We start from the raw sequence: 22497 nt of genomic DNA, 5'->3' as shown, positions 1-22497 counted from the left end.
ATCCCTTCTCATCAAGTAGAACAGGAGTGGCCAACCTGTGGGTTTGGAGCCACATGCGGCTCTTCAGAGGTTAATATGCAGCTCCTTGCCTAGGCAATGACTCCAAGGCTGGAGCTACAGATGCTAACTTTCCAATGTGCTGTGGGGTGCTCACTGCTCAACCCCCTGCACTGCCCCAGTTCCTTCCACCACTCCACCCCTTCCCCCAAGACCCCTGCCCCTTTCCCCGAGCCTGCCATACCCTCACTCCTCCCCACAAGAGCTTCCTGCACACTGCAAAACAGCTGATTGCGGGAGGCGTGGGGAGGGAGGGGGAGGTGCAGATTGACAGGGCTGCCAGTGGGCAGGAGGCGCTCGGGGTGGGAGGGGGGTAGCGGATGGGGGGCTGCTGACATATTACTGTGGCTCTTTGGCAATGTTCATTGGTAAATGTTCATTGGTTCATCGGTCAAAAAAGCAAACAGGATGTTAGGAATAATTAAAAAGGGGATAGAAAATAAGACTGAGAATATATTATTGCCCTTATATAAATCCATGGTACGCCCACATCTCGAATACTGTGTACAGATGTGGTCTCCTCACCTCAAAAAAGATATTCTAGCACTAGAAAAGGTTCAGAAAAGGGCAAATAAAATGATTAGGGGTTTAGAGAGGGTCCCATACGAGGAAAGATTAAAGAGGCTAGGACTCTTCAGCTTGGAAAAGAGAAGACTAAGGGGGGATATGATAGAGGTATATAAAATCATGAGTGATGTTGAGAAAGTGGATAAGGAAAAGTTATTTACTTATTCCCATAATACAAGAACTAGGGGTCACCAAATGAAATTAATAGGCAGCAGGTTTAAAACAAATAAAAGGAAGTTCTTCTTCACGCAGCGCACAGTCAACTTGTGGAACTCCTTGCCTGAGGACGTTGTGAAGGCTAGGACTATAACAATGTTTAAAAGGGGACTGGATAAATTCATGGTGGCTAAGTCCATAAATGGCTATTAGCCAGGATGGGTAAGAATGGTGTCCCTAGGACCCTAGCCTCTGTTCGTCAGAGGATGGAGATGGATGGCAGGAGAGAGATCACTTGATCGTTGCCTGCTAGGTTCACTCCCTCTGGGGCACCTGGCATTGGCCACTGTCGGTAGACAGATACTGGGCTAGATGGACCTTTGGTCTGACCCGGTATGGCCTTTCTTATGTTCTTATGTTCTAAATTCTGGCTCCTTCTCAGGCCCAGTTTGGCCATCCCTGAAGTAGAAGGTGGAACTGAACGGGTGTCTCCCACATCCTCGTGGAATACCCTAACTACTGGGCTAAAAATTATAGAAGAAGTCATGATCCTCCTCCTCCCCATCCTAATGGTCCGTTGTGTGGCACTAGGCAAGTGCCTAACTCATTCTTGTAAGAAATGGCTTAGGCACCTAAGCCACCTGACTCCGGGAGAGGAGTTCCCAGTTGTGAACCACAAGCAGAGATGGGCACATCCCCGCAGCCCAGACTTAGGTGCTGAACTCTGCCAGAAGGGTGAGGCTTAGCCCTCCCCACCTTCTTGGTATCTCCCATTGGCTAGCTCAGGCATCTCCCCACCTAGCATTTTGGCTTTTATAGGGAGCCTAGGCACCAAACTCAGGCTTTGTGGATCCCAAAGTTGTTCCAGGGATTTTCTAGGTGCCTAAAAGTTAGGCATTGCAGTGCCTACGTCCCTTTATGGATCTGGGCCACGTCTCTTCTCCTCCTTCCATGTGCTTGCCCTCTTCTGTGTCACAGAGCAGAGGGAAGCACAGGTCTCCTAGTTACTAACCTAGGCAAAGAACAGGGACATAACTAGCCATTTGAAGTTCATACACATACTACATTTATTAAACCATTCCCCCCTGCCCACCCCAATATTCTTTCCCAGCGGTTTTTACTCCTGATCTACACTAGTGTATGTGGGAAGAGAATAAAATCCATAATCTTGGAGGGTGGACAGATCATTAAATACAGTCTGATTACTAATGCAGCAGCAGAGAGACAAGCAGAGTGTGATGAAGAGCCAAACAAACCTGCTAGTCTCAGTAGGAAATGTTGCCAGCAGAAATGTTAAACTGTACACCATGGCTTACGTGCCCTATGTCCACCTACCCCCAGGTCAGTCTTTCATTAAACTAACATGTTAATGCAAAAGCTACATGTGAAGTATCTATTCCTCACCAAGGGTTTTTCAGCCTTGCATTCATAACTCAATACAGATGTAAGGGGCTGGGGGAGAGAGATGGGCTCCAGCTGTGAAGTCCAGTCCTCGACCTAAACTTTCCCAAAGTCTCATATACACACATTCTAGGTGAAATCCTGGCCGCACTGAAGTCTGTGGGAAATTTGCTGTTGAACACAATGGGGCCAGGATTTCACCCTCTTTATAAAGAGAATGTCAAGGTTGTGTAATTATTAGTATTCCTGTTTATTACTGTGGTGCTTAGGCACCAACCAAGAACTGTTCTAGGCACTGCACAGAGTGCGTGGCAGCCCCTGCCCTCACGATCTTACATTCTAAATAGAGAAGGCAGACACAGGGTAAACGACAGGGATAGAACATAAATAATGGACTCAAAGGCCGGGAAAGCCCATAGCAAGGTTGTAAAGCCAAGGTTTCAGATTGCTTTGGCTGAGGCAGGACTCCTTAAGAGCTCTTTCTCATTCAATCTGGACATGGTCACTATGCAGCTGAGTGAATGGTACATTTGTGCACCGCGCAGCTGCTGTTCCATCTGAACGTTGCTTTTAAAGTGTTAGTGGTGTTCAGAGTGTACTGTCCATACGTGCAGGGCGGTTTTCATGCTCTCCTAACTGCCAAATCAAAACCAATGTTCACCGAAACACTCCAAGGCACTTCTCAGTGAGGGTTGTTAACCTGCTAACTTTCAATTTAGGTTTGGTCTGGACTGCTAAAAAAAGTGTGTTTTTACCATGGATTAACTAGAGAGCGCACTAGCTACAACCCTAGTGGAGATAAGGCATTTTAGTTTTACTGCAAGGTCAACCACAGGTGGAGGGTATAGCACGAACCTTGCCTACTAGCTACCTTGTGTTAAACTCTACAGTGCACTCAGCCCGGATGTGAGGACCTAAACAGAGGTCCATGTCTAAATCTTGCAGATTCTTTCAGCAGAATATCAGCAAAATAAGGCCTTTCTTGTCCTTTCACACAGCAAAACTCTCATCCAAGCTCTTGTTATCTCGCATCTTGATTACTACACCATCCTTTCCCCTGGCCTCCACAAATGCAATTTTGCCCCACTCAGATCCATGCAGAGCATTGCTGCAAAGATCATTTCCCTAGCCTATCGCTTTGGCCACATTACCCATCTGTTGGCATTCCTCCATTCACTCCCTCTTGTCTATCACATCAAATATAAGCGACTTGTCTTCCCTTTCAAAATCTTTCACGACCTATCCCCACCCTACCTCTCATCCGTCATTCAGAATTGTAAGGTTGCCTCCCACTTCCACCCAGGGCCACGATGCCAGTCACCATTGTCCTCTTGTTAAATTTTCAAACAAACACCTTTGTGCTTTCTCCCGTTTCTCCCCAGGTATACTGTCAGGCCCACAGGCTTCAGGAGCTGGTGTTCCTTCCAGCTGAGTTTTCACCAAGTTAACCCTTAGAGGGTCCCATTTAAACTCCACACTGGGTAGGCACTCCCTGTACACATCTGCAAAGCCACCTCATTATCCACCTTCAAATCCTTCCTCAAAGCTCGCTTTTGCTGTGATGCCTACAAAAACAAACTTGACAAGTTAGGCTGCTGATGTGCAGAGACCACAGTTTATCATACTGACTATCATCATCGGTTTCCTTGGGTACAAACAAACTGATGGAGGATTACATTTGTTGTCTCTTGTCTTACAATCTAAATATAAACTCTTTGGGGAAGGGACCATCTTTTTGATCTGTGTATGTACCCCATCTGGCAAAATGAGGTCCATGCCTGAGGCTCCTAGGTGCTGAAGCAATACAAATAATAGAATATGGTGCTTTATCTCTATTAGGATTTTACACTGAGATAACTTAATAGTTATCTCACTGTTAAAAAAAAATCTTTGCAGCAGTGAAGACTTGCATTGCCATCGCAGCATTAGAACTGTCAACAAATAATTGCAAATATATACATATATTGGCAGAGACCAAGCCTAGAAACCCATAGGTGATGTTTTCAAGAAATTATTCATGATGCAAAACAGTGCTTAGAATGGAAACACTTAGGCAACCTTAACTATAGCTGTTATTTGCACACAAGCTATCACATACACACACGTTTCATGAAACAGAGAAAAGCAACTGCTGTACTAAGTTTCTTGAGATCTCAGGATTCTGCCAAGTCCTAGAGCCACTTACTTTAGCCAGGTATGCAGCATTCCTTATTGTCTCCACCATCTCTCTGCCTGCAGGGTGCACCTTTGCCACATGCACCCACATCCTCTCCCAGGTCTGCCCATCGATAGGGAAGCCACTTTTATTGACGAGGAAAAGCACCCCTCCATCTTTGTCTTCTTCTTCCGAGCCCCCGTTGTTGGCAGTGCTGACAGGCCGTGCATGAGTGCTCCTTGACCTGCCCCCTTTGGCTCCCTTGGGATGGGGGCAGTGGTGGGCATTGGAAGTAGAGCCTGTCATGATGGGTTTGAATTGCGAGAGCAGTCCAAGCAGGAAGTATGTATACAGTTCAATGCCACAATAAGGAAGCCATATCCATCTCTCACTTTCTGCCACAGCAATCAGGCAGAGTGGTTATTAGCTAAAATTAGCCAGCGTGAGTGCTGCTGGGTTTATTCTCTTGTGGGCTGAATCTAAAACCAGCAGAGGGTGAGAAAGAGAGGAAAAGAGAAAGCATGTTAACAGAAGAAGAGGAGCAGAGTTTATGCAAAGCATTCATCTTACTGCATCACCCAGGGCTGGCACACAAGAGGATAACAACATGGCTAGATCCCTTTCTGTAACTAAGACTGACAGACAAAAGGACAATAGCAATCTGGAGAGACACCTCTCTGTAAAACTCTCGAGGGCGTCACACAAGGGTGACAATAGCAATCTACCTAGATCCCGCTCCTGGGGGTTCCCAAAGGGGGCTGACAAGTGACCTGGACCTGGCTAGATCCCTCTGCTTATCACACTTAGGGCTGTCACATTAAGAGACGATAGCACTCTGGCTAGATTCCTGTCTGCATCACCCTGTTCAGTCTGACACAATGCTGGAGTCCAAAATGTAAACGTAACACAATTCCCCTCGAACTAAAGCCCAGAGACCTTGCACGCCACACTCATCCTCTCCTCTTTCCTCAGAGGTGGGTGATTCTGTGTGAGCCAGCAGCAGAGAGCCAGACTGCAGCACTAATGGCATTATCGGTAGGCTCAGCTCGAGAAGGGTCCGTTCGCCAGCGATCCCCAGCAGCAGCAGAGGGCTGGGCTGGGAGTGGGTGGGCGCCTGCCTGCTTCCCCAGCTGCCGCTGCCGCTGCCGGCCATTCTTTAACAGACATTCCACCCCTGCCATCAATCCGCCCCCATACCTGGTCGCAGCGGGATTCATTGCACCACGGACTCTCCGGGCGCCTGGCGCTGCCTCTTTCGCCTCATTCCCTGTTCCATGAGTGTTACTCTCTGACACGTCACCATGTTACCCGGCAGCCGCCGACGTTCCGAGCGCCCCCATTGGCTGCCGCAACAAAGAGGGGCGGCCCCAGGAGCTGGAAAGCCACGCGCAGAAGCTTTGCCGAGTTCTGGTTGGCTGTGATCGTGCCAGGGGGCAGGGCCAGCAGGAGAAATCGGATCACTTAGAGCTGGAGATGTCTGGAGCTCCCAGTGGTTCGATGCGTTTAAATCATAAACCGGAGCGATACATCTGTTAGACATTTGTACGTAGATGAAGATTAATTTTCTAGCACCAACAGTATTCTATGTCGGAACGTTTATTTAACATACTGTACTAATTATTCTAAATTAAGGTAGGTTATTTATTTCTCTGGTACCCACAGGCTGCAAGACACTTCACAGCTACGATCCCTGTCCCAAAGAGTTGACGATCTAAAACCTTAGTCCTGTAATCAAATCCACATTTGCATCTATACAGCTCCAGTTACAGAACCATGGTCTAAAGCAGGGGGGATCTCAAACTTCATTGCACTCTGACCCCCTTCTGACAACAAAAATTACTACACGACCCCGGGAAGGGGAACTGAAGCCTGAGCCCAACTGCCTTGGGCAGGGAGGCCAAAATCAAAGCCAAAGGGCTTCAGCCCCAGACAGCGGGGCTGCAACCTAAGCCCCACTGCCCAGGGCTGAAGCCCTCAGGCTTTGGCTTCAGCCTCAGGCAGTGGGGCTTGGGCTTTGATCCTGGGCCCCAGCAAGTCTAAGCCAGCCCTGGTGACCCCATTAAAATGGGGTTGCAACCCACTTTGGGGTCCTGACCCACAGTTTGAGAACCACTGGTCTAATGTAAAGTGCCACCCTGCCCACCACTTTTACTCTCTCTCCCCTACCTCAGTGGGTTGTAACCAGTGACACTATCATTCCAGTCATACACATCGTCACACCAGGTTTCCCCATTTCACTTTCCCAGGGAGAATTTCCAACTCCTTTATTGCCCAGATGCCAGTGCCAAGAGCAGTGTTGCTTCTCTTCACGAGTGATATCTTGCAGGGCATATACACTGCAGCACAGCATTCCCCTGCGTCCACACCTGTTACTGCAGGATAAGTTATCTGTAAGCCAGGGAGAGACTCCATCTCACGTGTCCCTTTCTTCCTACCGTGGAAGGTGCTGGGGAGAAAGAGAACATGTCCCCAAGGCTGAGGCAGAATGGGATCGCTGGCATTGCAGCATGCTCTCCGGGAACCCTCAAGCCTTCCCTATCAGCTCTGCTGCATCAGAACAACAGAGCCTGGATTGGAGAAAGGGAAAGGCCTGTTTTCCACAGAATCCTTCCATCAGGCTTGTAGCATTTAGAACAGAAATTCCTGTGGGAGTTAATGTTGCTCTAAAAAGAGCTGCCAAGGGGTGTGCAGCTTCTTGACAACACAATGCAAAGTGATCTGTTTGCAGAGATGCATAAAGCCCTGCACTGATTTCGCTGAGAGGATTCCCGCAAGCAGTTGGGGGCAGGGGGGCAGGACCTTATTCCTTACTTCTCGTGACAGGGGTGTGAGAGTTTGTAGAGAGCCAGAGGCAGCTTTCTAGAGGGTTAAATCAGAAATTCCCTATGGAACCTAGGGGCTGCGGCCTATGGCAGGAAGGAGCCAGGTGGTTGTTGGAGTGATTCTCGGAGGAATGCTATGGGATAGCTCTCTGATCACCCCTTCACTCTGCTTCTTCCCACACCCACCTTTGGGGTAATTCCATCACCTCCTCCTTAGTGCGTGTGGGCTGGGACCCAGATACGGCAATAGAGAGGTTGCTCACTCAGCCCATGCACAGGAGGATCCATTGCGGCTCAAGTCCTCCTGCTTGTCACAGCCCAGAGGAACGCATGACACTGAGCCTGGACTCTGTGACTGCATTAGTCACCAACAGGTGAGTGTGGCAGGAGAGGACACATAACATGTCTACAAACAGCTTCTTCTGGACTGCTGAGGTGGCGGGAGAGAGGCCAGATTCCATCTGGCTCCTAAGGACTCTGAGGAAGCTCTGGGATCTGGAGAGAGGTCTCTGGAGCCTCGGGATGTGCAGGTTTGGAGACATATGGCTCCTACCTAGTCCAAAGTAACCTGCCGTGCTCCCCCACAAAAGCCATATTAACAGGCAACAGTGCAAGTGACCCCCATGCCTCTCTATTTCCTTGGCCACATGTACCGTGTCCTTTTTCTGGTGGCTAGTCCAGAAAAAGAGGACAAGAGCTCACTACTGCTACCACCTCAGAGATTTGTTGGGTTGAGATCAGCTGGTAGAAGCATGGAATAGCGACAGAATCTGGGACTTCAAGACCCTAGAGTGACCTCTTACCTTTATAGACCTGCCCTTTCATCATACATGGCTATTTTAAAGTGTACTGTGATTGTAAAGAGACCCATTTTCAGCTCTTCACCACACAGGACAAAGCCCACAGTATTCATCATTAACTATTCATTTCTACTCTCCTGGCTCCCAAACTGCTTTTCCTCCCTACTGCTGCCAGCCACCTTCGAGTTCTCCCTCTTCTCTCCCCGCTCTGCTCACTTGATTGCAGCAGCTCAGTGGATGGTCCAGCTTTGTTTCTTCACTTCCATTCTTCTTCTCTTCTGTGGATGGCTGCATTTGCCATTGAGCAGCCCAGCAAGAGGGCTGTGATGCCATGCCTGGCCGCCAAGGGGAGGCAGAATGCCTAGAACCAAGCTCCAAATCCTGGGGCGAGAACGCTATCTCTGTCTAGTGGCCCCAGGAGACAGCCACTGCAGGGGACCCAGCCACCCCCACTCCCTGAGCTGTGTCATGCCCTGGCAAAGTGTCCTTACCTCCCCCACCCTGCCTGTGTTCCTGTAGCCCAGAAGCCTGCTGTCCTGGTGTCAGTCCCAGCACCACAGGTCTTCGACCTCATGGATGGTCAGCCCTGGGAAAGAGACACACACACACATTTTTCATTCTGGTTGCAGTGCTTGTGCCCTTCCAATCCCATTGGTGGCTGCACAGTGGGCAGAGTCCTCGCTGCGTGCCTGGCCCAACAGAATTACAGGGCGTGGTGTAGAACAGAGAAAGAGACACACAGAGACTCATCCTCCAGCCGGGGTCAGTCTGAGAGAAATTGGCTGGGGTCCCAGTCTCACTCTTCTATCAAGTGCCATTTCCTAGCTGGGTTCCTCACCCCTCTGGTGCAGCAGCAGCTGGTAGAGCCGGTAAACCCCCTCCCTGGCCTGCTGGCTGAGGTCCTTGGCTGGGTCACTGATGAACAGAGCCAGCTGTGCCACATGGTGACCTATCCTGGGGAATTCTGCTGAGTTCTAATGGAAGGGAGGGGGAGAGGGGACTCCATCAGCATTTTCCTGCCAGCTCCCAGTCCCCCCCCCCCCCGGGCCAGGACTCTCCTTCCCCTCAGCCCCTCTGCAGGAGATGCTAGAGGACAGGACCTAGAGCTGGACCCTTAATTTTCCCTGCCCCCAAGGGAGCCTGGAGCACAAGGATGAGGGCAGGGCCCTCCATGAGGACTTGCTTCCCCAGCAGGATCCCCCCACCTGCCTCCCACTCCTCCGATTCCTGCCCACTAGTGACCAATCTCAGAATTTCTCCCATCTCTTCTCCCCAATCTTCACTCCCGCAATCCCTGCCCTCAGCTGCCCCTCCAGCACCAGCCATCCCCGATCCATTGGCCTGGGGAGACCCCTGCCCCCTCCCATGTCTCTGTCCTTCCTCCAGCTGCTGGGCTCACTCACCACCATCCTCTCCACCAGAGCTGCCTTGCAGCACTGCGGCTCCAGTGTGTCCTGCCTTCTCTGCTGTGCAGCGAGACACGCGGGGTGGATGGCATGCAGGAAGATGAGCTGCTGGGCCTCATCCTGCACCTACCAGGAGTGGGGTTAGGGGAGAGAGAGTCAGTTAGCCAGGGACCTCCCTGCCCCACCCACACCAGCTGCAGGACTCAGGCCAGAATGGGGGATAGTGGGGACCTGCCCATTGTCCAAATCACTCACAACTCCTGCACAAGCAGGATCAGGAACTGGGACAGTGCCTGTGAGGGGAGTAGACCTTGGCTGGTGTGTGACAAACACCCCCATCTTGGGAGTCCCAGATCATGGAAGAGAAAGGTCCCCATTAGGGCTGGTGGATCATCAGAGACAAGAGCCTCTGCAGGAGGTCAGGGTGCTGGGAAAGGGCTGGACAATCTCAGTTCCAGCACAGCTGGGGAATGTTTGTACCTTTTCTCGGCTCTGGAGCTGCTCTTGGATGTTCTTGAGAGCAGCCTCCTCTGTGGCCACATCCATCCATTCCTCCTCCTCGTCCTCTGAGTCCCTGGGGGTCCCTGCACCAGGAAGAGAAAGGGACAGGGTGACGCCTGCTGCCACTCGGGGGAATGCCAGGCAATGTGCCCTCTTCCCACCTCCAGGACCCAGGGCAGATCGGGCCCCACACTCCCCCTCTCAGTGATGCCTTTAGCCCTATGTTCCCTCTAATTTTTGACAGGCTGTGTGTGCAAAAAAATTCTTCTGTGCAAATTTTTGAAGCAGAGTTCTAATTTGTGTGCCATGAGGCAAATGTGCCCAAGCGAGTAAAATGCTTATACATTTTAAAAATTTTAATTTGCAATTTGTGATAATAATAGTTTTACACCATGTTATTTTATAAATGTCATTTTTAAATACTTAGAAAAAGGAAATGTAACCATTCTTCATGAAGCAGAAGTTAGTTTTAAGCATTACACTTCATGATCTTTTTTATAGACAATCACGAGCATATATCAAGCACATATTAATCATGATCATTATCAGTCCATAGGCTTCTGCCCGTTGGTGTCCACTTTCACATTTCATTCTATACACATGTCCGAAAAGATTTTGATAAACATATAATAAAGAGAATTTAATAAGTATGCCATTATGTCAATTTATATGGGTTTTCAGATAGAGACATCATAAGTAAAAAAAAAGAAAAACAAGAGTTTGTGTTTTAAATTTAAAATTTTCCTAAAAATATCAATAAATGATTATCAGCCAAAAATAAGATATGTAATTACAAATGCATTTTAATTTCCTTATTGGTCAAAATGTCAAAGACTGCTAAACTAACCTTACTGTTTTTCCTGCGATCTTTTTCATTTGCCCATTCAATATAAACTCTGTCCAGATCTATCAGTCCTCCATCCAGTGGTACCTCTTAATACACATCAGCATGTCCAAAGGATCTACTTGTAAACGATTCTGTAGTTTGTTTTTTAGAGTGTTCATTAAGCTAAAGCCACACTCACAGTTTGCACTTGATGCTAGGAATGTTCCTTCAATATCCATCAACTTTGCAAGATCCTGAAACTGTTTGTTCTGGTGAGCAAATGTCACCATACCCAGGAAACTTAAAACCAATTGGCTTTTGATTCTTTCGGCCACTGCAAACTTGAAGTCATTGTACTGACTGACTATAACAATCTCTTCAGCAAGAAAGTCTTTGTATATTGAACATAGGGATTTGACCTGATGAATTCCAAAATTGAAGTCACACTTAACTATTGCTGCACAATCAAAAGTGGACCACTCCTGGACTTCATTGTCTGGAAACCTGTCTGCCAAATGTGCACACAAGATGTTTATGAAAGTTATTATGAAACTGGTTTCAATTTCATTATTTTCTTGAGAGCTCATATCTAAGAGAGCCTTAACTTTGTCACTCCATAAGACTGAATCGCCAAGGTACTGTCTTCTGATCTTGTTCAGTTTACCTTGGGCAAGGTGAAATGCTTCAAGAGGTGTAAGGCCCTGTTTCTGGAGCAGCGTGGATAGAGAAGCCAGTGCCGACAAAACATCATTCAAAACTTCTAATGTTATTCGGTATTCCATGGTATTCAGCTTTTTGTGGCAGTATTTAGAAACTGGATCAGTATCTTTGTCTTGCTCAAAATATTCCAGAAGAGGATTATAGCTGTGAATAATTGCTCAAAGTACAAAGTGCCCAGATAACTAGCACTCTTCACTGAGTGGCCTGAAAGCCACTACTCACATTCAGAAGCATCCGCTATTTCCTGAAATTTGCATTTTCTCCTGGATGCCCGACAGAACACCATGTAGACAGTTCTCATTAAGGTTTCGATGTCTCTTGTCAGCTTGACCTCTTTTCATGCATCAGAAATCCCCAAGTCTTCCCGGTGTGCAATGCAATGTTGCTTGACTAAGTGTGGAATATCACATTTCAGCTGAGCCGCCATGCCATTGAGTTTGCCCTGCATCACGGAGGCACCATCAGATGTGAACATCACCATTTTCATTAGATCAAGTTGGTGTTTTTTATAAAACTCTTTGATTGCAGGCACTATTAAACAGCATCACATTCTTGCAATCGTAATGGTCCACCAAACTAAGTTTTATAATCTGCAGAATTTATGGATCTATATTTAAAGTAGAGTATCAAGTATCTGTTAATGGATATATCGGCTTTCATCAACAGCTAGAGTATGAAACATTGCCGATGCTATTTCATGCATGAGGTCATTTTGGACAATGCAGTTGATAATTTCAAGAAATTCAAAAGCATAATTTTTACTTCTCCTGCTCGCTGGTATGCACACACACTTTTCCATATGGTCATTAATATCCTGAACAGAAAGCACTGAGCTGTTCGTTTTAATAGCCAACAATACATTGTCAATAAGTACCTTGATTTCTTCTGGGTTTGAGCGCTTGCATTCAAGATTAATTTGCGTCCTCTGCTTTTCAGCTGGGCTTTCAAGAATCATGCTAAGCAATCCGCTCTTTACGGAAGGGTTTTTGTTTCTAAGTCTTGTTACACCATCTATATGAGACTCACTTGACAGATGACGCTTTAAGAAATCCAACTTCCATATATTGTTCCACATTCTTCCCATTTTGAAAATTCTCCCGAAGCTCTGGCATCTCGACAGTATACACAAATCACTCCGTTGTCCTCATCATATGTGAATATTTCACAAAGTTTAACAAGCATTACACTATGTGACTTCGGTGTAACCATCTCTATAGTCTCATCCAGCCATCCAGATTTAAATGAAGTCGCTGTTCTTTTATGCTTTAGACCTCTAGACAGTGACATTTTGGGATTGATTTTTTTCCCTGATTGGTTTATTTAAAATTAACACTTTTATTATATGGCTACTATTTCAATGCGCTTAACAGCGTGACTCAACAAAAGGGCAAACGGGAGATCATTCAGATCAGGATACTGGAAGTTTGTGCATAGCAAAAAAAGTGGCAAAAAAAGTGGAAAAATGGCAAAACATCACTAGTAAATGTATGAAGTCCAATGCCTTTGAAATATTTCAGTCATGAAAACAACACTTACCTTTGTTCATTTCTGGGAAATCTTTGCAGTTCCTTAGCAACTACGGCCAGGCATTTTGACTTATTTGCACATACTTGAATTTGTACACAGCCAAATGAACAGACTACAAGGAGATGTGTGGGTCCCGACCGTCCCGACATGATCAACTTTCCACGTTCAAAATGCTGGCGGGGAGGGGTACAAATGATTCATTGCCCTCCTTTCCCTTTCCCCCCCTTGCCAGCTAGTAGAATCTGGCTGTGTTGATAGATGTCAGGCAAACAATGTCAAAAGTTGCCCGTAAATGATATTTTGGCCTGGCTCTGATGTAGTATTTCATTTTTTGTGCGCGCGGTGTTTTGCCGTGTGTGCGGGAATTAGGATCTGTGTGTACGCGCACATGCGCACAGCTTAGAGGGAACAGTGTTCAGCCCCCAACTCCTTCAGGAGCCCACAGCAAAGAGACCCCCCACACACACTGTCCTGGACTCCCTAGGAGTTGCCTGCCCCCACCCCCCAACTGGAGAATCAAGGACCAAAGTGGCAGCCTCTAGTGTCAGTGGGGTTCCCGTGGCTCAGGCCAGACACCTGGGCTGGGGACCCGCCCCCAAAGCACTGGTCGAGGGCCTGGCCTCAGGGTGTTCACAGCCCCCTCCTCACCCTTCCCTGAGCCCAGCCTGGCTCCTCACCTGGAACAAAGCAGCGGCGCCCATTGGCTTCGCTGCTGCCCGAGTCCCGGGTGCTACTGCTGTCCCATGGGGAGCAGGACGAGCTGCTGGTGCTGGGACAGGGATCCTCCACCTCCTGCCCTGGGGAGGCTGGAAGATCCTCAGTGACCAGGCAGGGCGATGCCTCCTGCTGGGAATCAGGGCTGGGCTCCTGGGGTCGGTGCTTCCCACACAACAAGTCCCAGAGCCACCCGGCCTGGCTCCCCTCCTGGGCTGGGTCCTGCCTGCCTAGCCGCATCCTGGGCCAGCTCCATTTTGGCCTGGCTGATGCCTCTCCTACCTTGGCGCCTGCGCCAGGAGCGGGTTTCCTCTGCTGGAAGGCTGGGCACTTCCACCTCCTGGCCTGCCTGGGAGCTGGAGGGGCCACTCTGCTCCTGGGGAAGATGGCAGCTGCTTCCCTCAGGCTCTGGAGCCACCTGCAGAGCCTTCTTCCTGAACATCCTCAGGAGCCTGCTCATCCTGGAACCGAGCGGGGAGCAGGTGTGATTCTGGGGTCAAGGCAGCCTCTCACTAACCCCAGCCAGAGCAGCTCCTCCTCCCCCCACAGGGGTGCAGGAAGTGCAATCTCCACACACTGGCAGGAGTTCATTGCATGATCTGCTCCCAACATTCCCCCTCGTCATGCCTGGTGCTGCAATACCTGGGGAGTCTCCTCCTTTTCAAGCACTAGGGTCAGTCACAAATACCATCGGTTACTTTGGACAAGCAGCTCCCTCCTGCCGTCTCAGGCCACACTCCCCACAAGGCTAGAGAAGGAACAGAACCCAGGAGTTCAGACTTCTCCTGGGAAACCATTCCCTACATCAAAGTCCCTAGGCATAGCAAGCCCAGGGCCCCCTTGTTTCCCATTGATTTCCATGCTCAGCAGCTCACAGGGTCTGGCCCAGCTCATAGATTCTCAGCCTGGGGAACAGTCTCCCACAAGGGAAGGGCTGGGAGCCCCATTGCTGGGACCTTTCCAAACACACTGGAAATGGCTCTGGAGAAGCCCCTCCCTGGTCTGAGAGCCAGGGGCTCCTGGGGAAGGGTTGCAAATCCAATCTCCTTTGGGAGAGATTCTCTCCCCCTCTTTCTGCCTCTCAGACAGACAGGGAACCCTAATGCCACTCACTTGCTCTAGGTGATGTTGCGATGGGTGGCGGATGTTCAGGGTCACCAGCTGTCGCTCGCCCTCCTCCTCACCCTCCAAGCCCAAGGCAGGCTGGAGAGGGTGGTGACCTGAGGAGTTACTCTGCCCAGCCAGCAGGCAGGGTGATGACACTGGGCGATCGACTGGCTGTGAAAACAAGAGTCTGTCTTATTGTCAAGGGATGGAGAAACTCAGCCAGCAGCAGAGGGTACAGAACACTGCCCTAGTGTGGGGGTGACAACGCCTCCCAGATCCTGACATCCCGGCACTTTACACACCTTCCTGGAGCCTCCCAACCCCCCTGGGCTTTAGGGACTGCGACCCCAACCCTGCTGATGAGAAACAGGCCTGGGGAGGGGAAGCTACTGGCTCAGGGTCACACCAAGTGTCAGAGCTATGGATGGGACCCAGAAGTCCTTGTTTCCATGCCCCTTCACTGACCACTGCTGCACACTCCCTCCCACAGCTGGTAATTACAACGAGGCCCTCATGTCCGGTCCCCCTGCCTTTGAGAGGGCGTGTGCTCTGCTGTAGTGACTGGACCAGGGGATTGGGAGTCAGGACTCCTGGGTTCCATTGCTGGTTTTCCTATTGACCTGTGGGACTTTGGGCAAGTTGCTCCCTCCTCTATGGCTCTGTCCCCAGCAGTCAAATGGGGATTTCATACTTTCTCACTATTGGAAAGTGCTGGGAGAATCCCCCAGCAAAAGCTGCTCTGGCAGTGCTAAGCAGCATCTGACCATTAAAGGTCGGAGTGCATTGCCCAGGAGGAGGAGTGTTTGGCTCTGGGGTTTCACTTCAGACCAGTCTATAGAGAGGGGCCCAGCCATAGAGTTTGACTCAAGAAGACCAATTCTCCAATTTGTAAAGGGCATTTTGAATTCCAATCCTGTGCTCCGAAGTGCTTGGTGTCATCTGCAGATTTTAGAAGCATTCTCTCCACTCCATTTTCCAAATCATTAATGAAAATATTGAATAGTACCGGACCCCGGACTGATCCCTGCCGGACCCCCTAGGTGCACCGTCTCAGTTGGACAGCCAAACACGGAGAAGGACTCCTGGAGTGTGAGCTTTCAACCAGCTGTGCACCCACATCATACTACTTGCACCTAGGCCACATTTCCCCAGTTTGTTTGTGAGAATGTCCTATGGGACCATGTCAAAAGCCTTATTAACACCAAGATAGATCACATCTACTGTTCCCCCCCATCCACTAGGCCCGTAACCCTGTCAAAGAAGGAAATAGGATTGGTCTGGAACGATTGTTGAATAATGTGTTCCAGTATCTTTCCAGTTATGGAAGTGAGGCTGGCTAGTCTGTAAGTCCCAGCGTTCTCTTTTTTCCCCTTTTAAAGATAGGTACTGTCTTGTTAATGGATGTTCTTTTTCGGAGATCTCAGACAAGAACTGGGACATAGCATCTGGTTTGTTAAGGCCACAAAAATGGAGGCAGGAACCTCTTCTCTCCTCCTGCCAAAGAACCCCAGGTACCTAAAAGAGTGGGACTCACATCCCTGAAAGGGCTTTAAAAAAGACAATGGTTAAAATTTGGCCCCGACCATTTCTTGTTTCCACAGACTAGACATTTTAGCAAAGTTTAGAATTCCTTGGTGCTAAACACCGTGAAACTCCCCTTTCTCCTTCACAAAGGGCTTTAACGCCCCTTGTCTCATCCAGGCTCATGGCTGCCCAGAGTTTGAGAATTGTCCCTGTTCCCATTGGACAGATGGGGAGCCTAAGGTACAGAGAAGGGAAGTTACCTACCCAAAGGCCTACACAACAAGACGGTGGCAGAGCCAGAAAGAGAAGCCACCATTCCTGACTCCTGTTCTAAGAGACAACAAACCTCCCAGAGGCAGGGATAGAGCCCTGGGCATTTTTCACCAGATTTGGGAAATTTTTAGAGCTAGGTTGGGAAAAGTTGGTATCATGATATAGAAGCACTGGCAGTGCTAATGTCCTGCCGCTGGACAGACACTTTGGAGATTTGAGCTACTCCCTGTGGATCACCCCACTCCATGAGTGTTCATTCTAGGAAGCCAGCTGACTAGACAGTAAAACATCAGACGCTGCTCCCAATGCTACACTCAGTTTTTCAGAAATTAGTAGACTTTATGGCCAGAAGAGACCATTAGAGAATCTAAGCTGACCCCCTGCATATCACAGGCCTCCTATGTACCACAATAGCTAATTTTTGGGCAAACACATTCCAGAAAGGCATCTAGTCTTCATTAAATTACATCAAGAAATGGAGAATTCACCACTTTCCTTGGTAGCTTGTTCCTGTGGTGAATCATCCTCGCTGTTGAATATTTGTGCCTTATATCTAATATGAATTTGTCTCTTTTCACCTTCCAGCCATTGGGTCCTGTTATGCCTTTCTCTGCTAGATTAAAGAGCTCTTTAATAGCAAATATTTTCTCTCCATTAAGGCACTTCAACACTTCAATGAAGTCACCTTTCAATCTTCTTTTGATAAGCTAAACAGGTTGAGCTCTTTCAATAGCTCACTAGAAGGCATTTTTCTCCAGCCCTCAGAACATTTGGTGGCTCTTTGCTGCCCCAGCTCTAATTTCTCAACATCTTTCTCAAATGAGGACACCAAAACCAGATGCCGTATTCCAATATCAGTCTCATTGATGCTGTGTCACCTCCCTATCCTACTCATGGCCCTGCTTCTACGTCTAAGGATGGCTTTAGCCCTGTTCACCACAGCATCACACTGGGAGCTCATGCTGAGTGGCTTCTCCACTATGGCCCCTAAATCCTTTTCAGAGTCACTGCTTTCCTGGATACACTGCCCCATTCTGGAGGTGTGGCTGGCATGCCTTGTTGCTAGGTCTAGGACCTTGCATTTGGCTCTGGTCAAACTTGTTTTCTTTGAATGGGTCCAGCTTGCCGAATGAGCCAGATTGCTCTGTATCACTGCCCTCTCCTCATCAGTAATTACCACTCTGCCACTATTTTGTCACCTGCCAATCTTATCAGCAATGATTGTATGTTTTTTCCCAATTCATTGATAAACATTATTTTTAAAAAATTGTCCTTGAGAGCTTGTTCAGACCCTTAGTACCCAGGACCTGCTCCCCACAGCACAGTGAGAAAAGGCCATCCAGCCCTGTTGGTACACAGGAGATAAGCACAGAACAAACACACTTTTAGGAGCTGTGTTGTCCATAGGCTCTGAACAACATGTGGGGGTCATCAGCTTACAAATGCACTGCAGACCTGTAGTGTAGACAGGTCCCAACTGTGTCTCAGTTTCCCACTCTGTAAAATGGGGAGAACAAACAAAACTTTGATTAGCTCTATTTGATAGTTGGGAAAATGGAGGCACCCAGCGGTGAAGAGACTTGCTCATGGTCCCAAAGCCAGGAATAGAAAATGGCAGGTCTTCTGATAGCCAGTCCTGGGACCTAGCCCCAGTTATCCTGGCCTCGCTGCTCTAAGTTTAGTCACAGCCTCCATGTTTTTTCCTCCGTGTCCCTTAACCCCACGTCACTGCAGAAGAAAGATTTTCTGTTAACCAGCAGGCTCTAATGCATGTGGATGTCATTCCAAAAGACAGGCTCTGGCTCAGTCACATGTTATGGTTGTCCGAAGGAACCACTTGGTGACATTCTAGGGCCTGAGTTATACAGGAGGTGCGACTAAATGCACATAATGGTTCTTTCTGACCTTAACATGTATCAATCTATACATTTTATGCTGCCAGGAAGATAACTCTGGGCCTATTTTCTCTCATTCACTTTCAGTTGGAATAATTTAAATCCAGGCCAAAGGATTTCCTTTTCCATTGTGTCTTCAGCACCTTTGAGAGCAAAGAGTTACTGTTAGCCCACAGGTTTCCAGTTTCAACCTGTCCCAGGGTGAGATAGCCAGGAAAGGGGTTGGAGCTCAACTGCACCTAGCCCAGGTTATGCAGCTCCCTAGGGAATAAGTGTGGGGGTAAGCTGATTAGATAGCAAGTGTCAAAAATCAGGATGGGAGGTGGGGGGTAATAGGTGCCTATGTGAGAAAAAGACCCCAAAATTGGGACTGTCCCTATAAAATTGGGACATCTGGTCACCCTATGTGGGGGGTCACGCAGAGGTGATGGTAAGCCGGTCCGGTCCGGCGTACCGGCAAGAACCAGTAGGCCGTGCTGGACCGCACCGGCTTCCACAGCGGGGATTGAAAGGGCTCTGGGCTGCCCACGGCTGCGGGCAGCCCAGAGCCCTTTGAATCCCGGCTGCGGCTCCGGCGGCCGGGCAGGGGCCGGGATTTAAAGGGCTCAAAGCTCCAGCCCAGAGCCCTTTGAATCCTGGCCACGGCTCCGGCGGCCGGGCAGGGGCCAGGATTTAAAGGGCTCAAAGCCCCAGCCCAGAGCCCTTTGAATCCCGGCCGCGGCTCTGGTGGCCGGGCTGGGGCCAGGATTTAAAGGGCTCAGGGTTCCCCTCAGCAGCAGGAGCTCTGGGCCCTTTTATTCCCTGCCCCAGCCCCGCAAAGCTCGGGGTTCCCCCCGGCGGCCAGAGCCCCGGGCCCTTTAATTTGCCCCTGAGCCCCAGGGGGCTCCCAGCCACCTCTTCAGCTGGGAGCCCCGGGTTGATTTAAAGGCCCTGGGTCTCCCAGCCACAGCTGGTGCCCCAGGGCCTTTAAATCTTGAGAGGCCCCGCCTCTTCCAGGAGAGGCCACGCCTCTTCCGGGTGAGGCCACGCCCCCTCAGGACTCCAGCAGTACCCCTAAGTTCTGTAAGTTACTTTCACCCCTGGGGTCACGTGACAAGAAGCAGCATGTGACTAGGACCCAGGCCTGCTGAGAGATATAAAGGCAGACAGTGCTCAGCCAGGAGAGAGACCCCAAGGGGAGCAGGTATGGGAAGGGCTTGGATAGTCCTTTAAAGGTCAGGGACAAGCCGGGAAGGGGCCAGGCTGAGCCCTTAGGACAAGGCCCTAGGAGGAAAAGACAGGGCAGTTTAGGTGATGAGACAGATAGTCCAGTTGGTTTAGGCTCCCAGGGCTAGACACCCACAGGTGAAGGTGATTGTCAGGTGATATGTCCTTCTTCCCCCACGGTAGATTTGATAGTGGAGAAGACTGATGCCATAAGGGGGAAGTGAGTTAACCCCAAGGTCACCCAGTAAGTTTATATCACAAATGCATACTCAGAAGGATCCCATAGAAACATGGATTTTCCAGTCTCTTCTTTCTAGGAGTCCCCAGGGCTAAGGTAAAACCCCTGCTGCACCTCCCCATTCTGCTCACCTCCAAGATGTGCTGGAATTTGTCTGTGCTGGGGGGGTGCTGTCAACAGGATCTAGAGCTCCATGTTCTCTGGGCAGGCCTTGCTCAGAGCCTGCCAGCGGAGGGAGACCATGGGTCAGGATTATGGAACCTGGGGCTACACCTGCCAGGATGACAGCTGGCTCTGCAATCCTTGTCCAGAACATTCATCAGGGAACTGGAGAGTTCAAGGCTGGCCAGAAAGTGTGCAGTATATGGCATTAATCAGTATGTGTTCTGCCACCTCACTGGTTTTGGAGACAAGGGTACGTCTCTTGGAGAGAGGGGTTAGAGGATCTGTCTCAGATGTCAATAGTTGAGAACAGAAACCCCATCTGTAATCATTAGAGACAAAACCCTCTGCAAGGGTTCAGGGTGCTGGGAAGGGGCAGGACAATCTTGGTTCCAGCACACCTGGGGAACATTTGTACCTTTTCTCAGCCCTAAGGAGTCAGTAAAGGAGTTGTTACAGCATATTCATTTTGTTTCTTAAAAAGTAAACCCATAAAATAAAGCATTATAATAATTTAACCCAAAGAGGTCGGTAGAGTATCATCTTTGGAATGTAATTTTTACCAATTTCCAAAATTTATGAAAAATATTATATGGCAGATGACAGGAATAGCAAAGCTTGTGTCATATGTTAGATCTTTAAATGAAGTAAAACTAGTGGACAGATCCTCAGTTGCTGTGCAACCATATTGTATTGCACTGCTGATTCATTCAGAGTACAGAGCTAATGTAACCAGCCCCAGAAGGACCACCTCAGTACAATAGTGATGTAGATCCATTGTAGAGCATGTGGCATGGCTAGATGAAAGGTATAGAGCCAGAACTTCCATTCTGTGCTGATCCCTACTTGTCGGTTTGGCTCCTTGGGATCCCACCAGCTAGTATAACTTAAAACGACCCTTGGCCCTGGTCTACACTAGGACTTTAATTCGAATTTATCAGCGTTAATTCGAACTAACCGCTCAACCGTCCACACCAGGAAGCCATTTAATTCGAACTAGAGGGCTCTTTAGTTCGAATTTGGTACTCCACCCCGGCAGGTGGAGTAACGCTAAATTCGCACTTGCTAGCTCGAATTAGGCTTGGTGTGGATGCTAATCGAACTTAGCAGCTCCGGGAGCTATCCCACAGTTCACCACTCTGTTGACGCTCTGGACAGCATTCCGAGCTTGGATTCTCTGGCCAGCCACACAGGAAATGACCCGCGAAAATTTGAATTCATTTTCCTGTCTGGGCGGTTTGAATCTGACGTTCTGGTTGCACATCGGGGCGAGCTCCGCAGCACCTGCAACGATGCAGAGCTCTCCAGCAGAGGAGTCCGGGCAATCCCAGAATAGAAAGAGGTCCCCAGCATGGACTGACCGGGAAGTCCAGGATCTGATCGCTGTGTGGGGCGAGGAGTCTGTGCTCTCGGAGCTGCGCTCCAACAAGCGGAACGCGAAGACCTTCGAGAAGGTCTCTAAAGCCATGAAAGACAAAGGATACAGCCGGGATGCGATGCAGTGCCGCGTGAAAGTGAAGGACCTAAGACAAGGGTATCAAAAAGTCAGAGCGGCAAACGGACGCTCCGGAGCCCAGCCCCAGACATGCCGCTTCTACGAGGCACTGCATGCCATTCTAGGTGGGTCTGCCACCAGTGCCCCACCAGTGACGGTGGACTCCGAGGACGGAATAGTGTACTGGGACAGTTCCCCCTCCCTGTTCGCCGATGGGGAAGATGAGGAAGGGTCTGTTGAGGACGGCGCAGGCGACATCGAACCCACTCCCGCTTTCCCTGACAGCCAGGATCTCTTCATCACCCTCACAGAGATCCCCTACCAACCGTCCCCGCCCGTTAACCCGGACTCGGAATCAGGGGAAGGATCAGGCGGTAAGTGCTACAAACAGGGATACATTTATTTTTTTAAGAAACAGGGATATATATAAAAAATAGAAATACTATATAACAATTTTTAAATATGAAACTAGACAAACAGCAGGTCTACACAAACAGCAATGGAGCAATAGTCCTCTGGGGATAGTTCAAAAAAGCTCTCAGAGAGCAGCTGGAAAAGCCTCAGCAAGAGGTTTCTTGGGAGAGGTGCTTTATTGGGTGCTCCGTTGAAGCACACTCTTCCGCGCCAGGCCATTCTCAGGTACAGGGGGACCATCGCCTCGACGAGCATGGCAGCGTATGGTCCTGGTCTGTGCAGGGCTTCTGTTAGCATCCGCTCTCTCTGTGTGCGCCTGACACGCCTCAGGGTGATGTCGTTGTGGAAGTGCTGCATCTAATTAGTGGAATTAGTGTACTGTTACTATTGTGCATGGTAGACTTTTACTTTGCATAAGAATGACCCTCGCTTAACAGAGTTTTACTTTGCATAAGAATGACCCTCGCTTAACAGCCACGTGTTGCAGGCCACAGAGGAAACGCATACAGGGGTCTTTCCCGTTCACTGGCG

At 49.2% G+C, this 22497-nt stretch overlaps 1 protein-coding gene across 1 annotated transcript in view; it reads right to left on the bottom strand.

Annotated features, from left to right (window-relative positions):
* The window catches only part of VASH2 (vasohibin 2), a 70901-nt gene extending 65261 nt beyond the window's left edge, over positions 1-5640 (bottom strand). Inside the window, exons 1-2 of the mRNA XM_045011011.1 lie at positions 5534-5640; positions 4367-4815 (exon numbers count right to left, since the gene is read on the bottom strand). Coding sequence (XP_044866946.1) covers positions 4367-4642 — 276 coding nt within the window. The 5' untranslated portion in view covers positions 4643-4815; positions 5534-5640. The remainder of the gene's footprint in view (positions 1-4366; positions 4816-5533) is intronic.
* Between the last annotated feature and the right edge of the window lie 16857 nt (positions 5641-22497).

This window comes from Mauremys mutica, chromosome 3 (genome assembly GCF_020497125.1).
Source record: "Mauremys mutica isolate MM-2020 ecotype Southern chromosome 3, ASM2049712v1, whole genome shotgun sequence".
Classification (NCBI taxonomy): domain Eukaryota; kingdom Metazoa; phylum Chordata; order Testudines; family Geoemydidae; genus Mauremys; species Mauremys mutica.
This window is presented reverse-complemented; position numbering and strand designations above follow the sequence as displayed.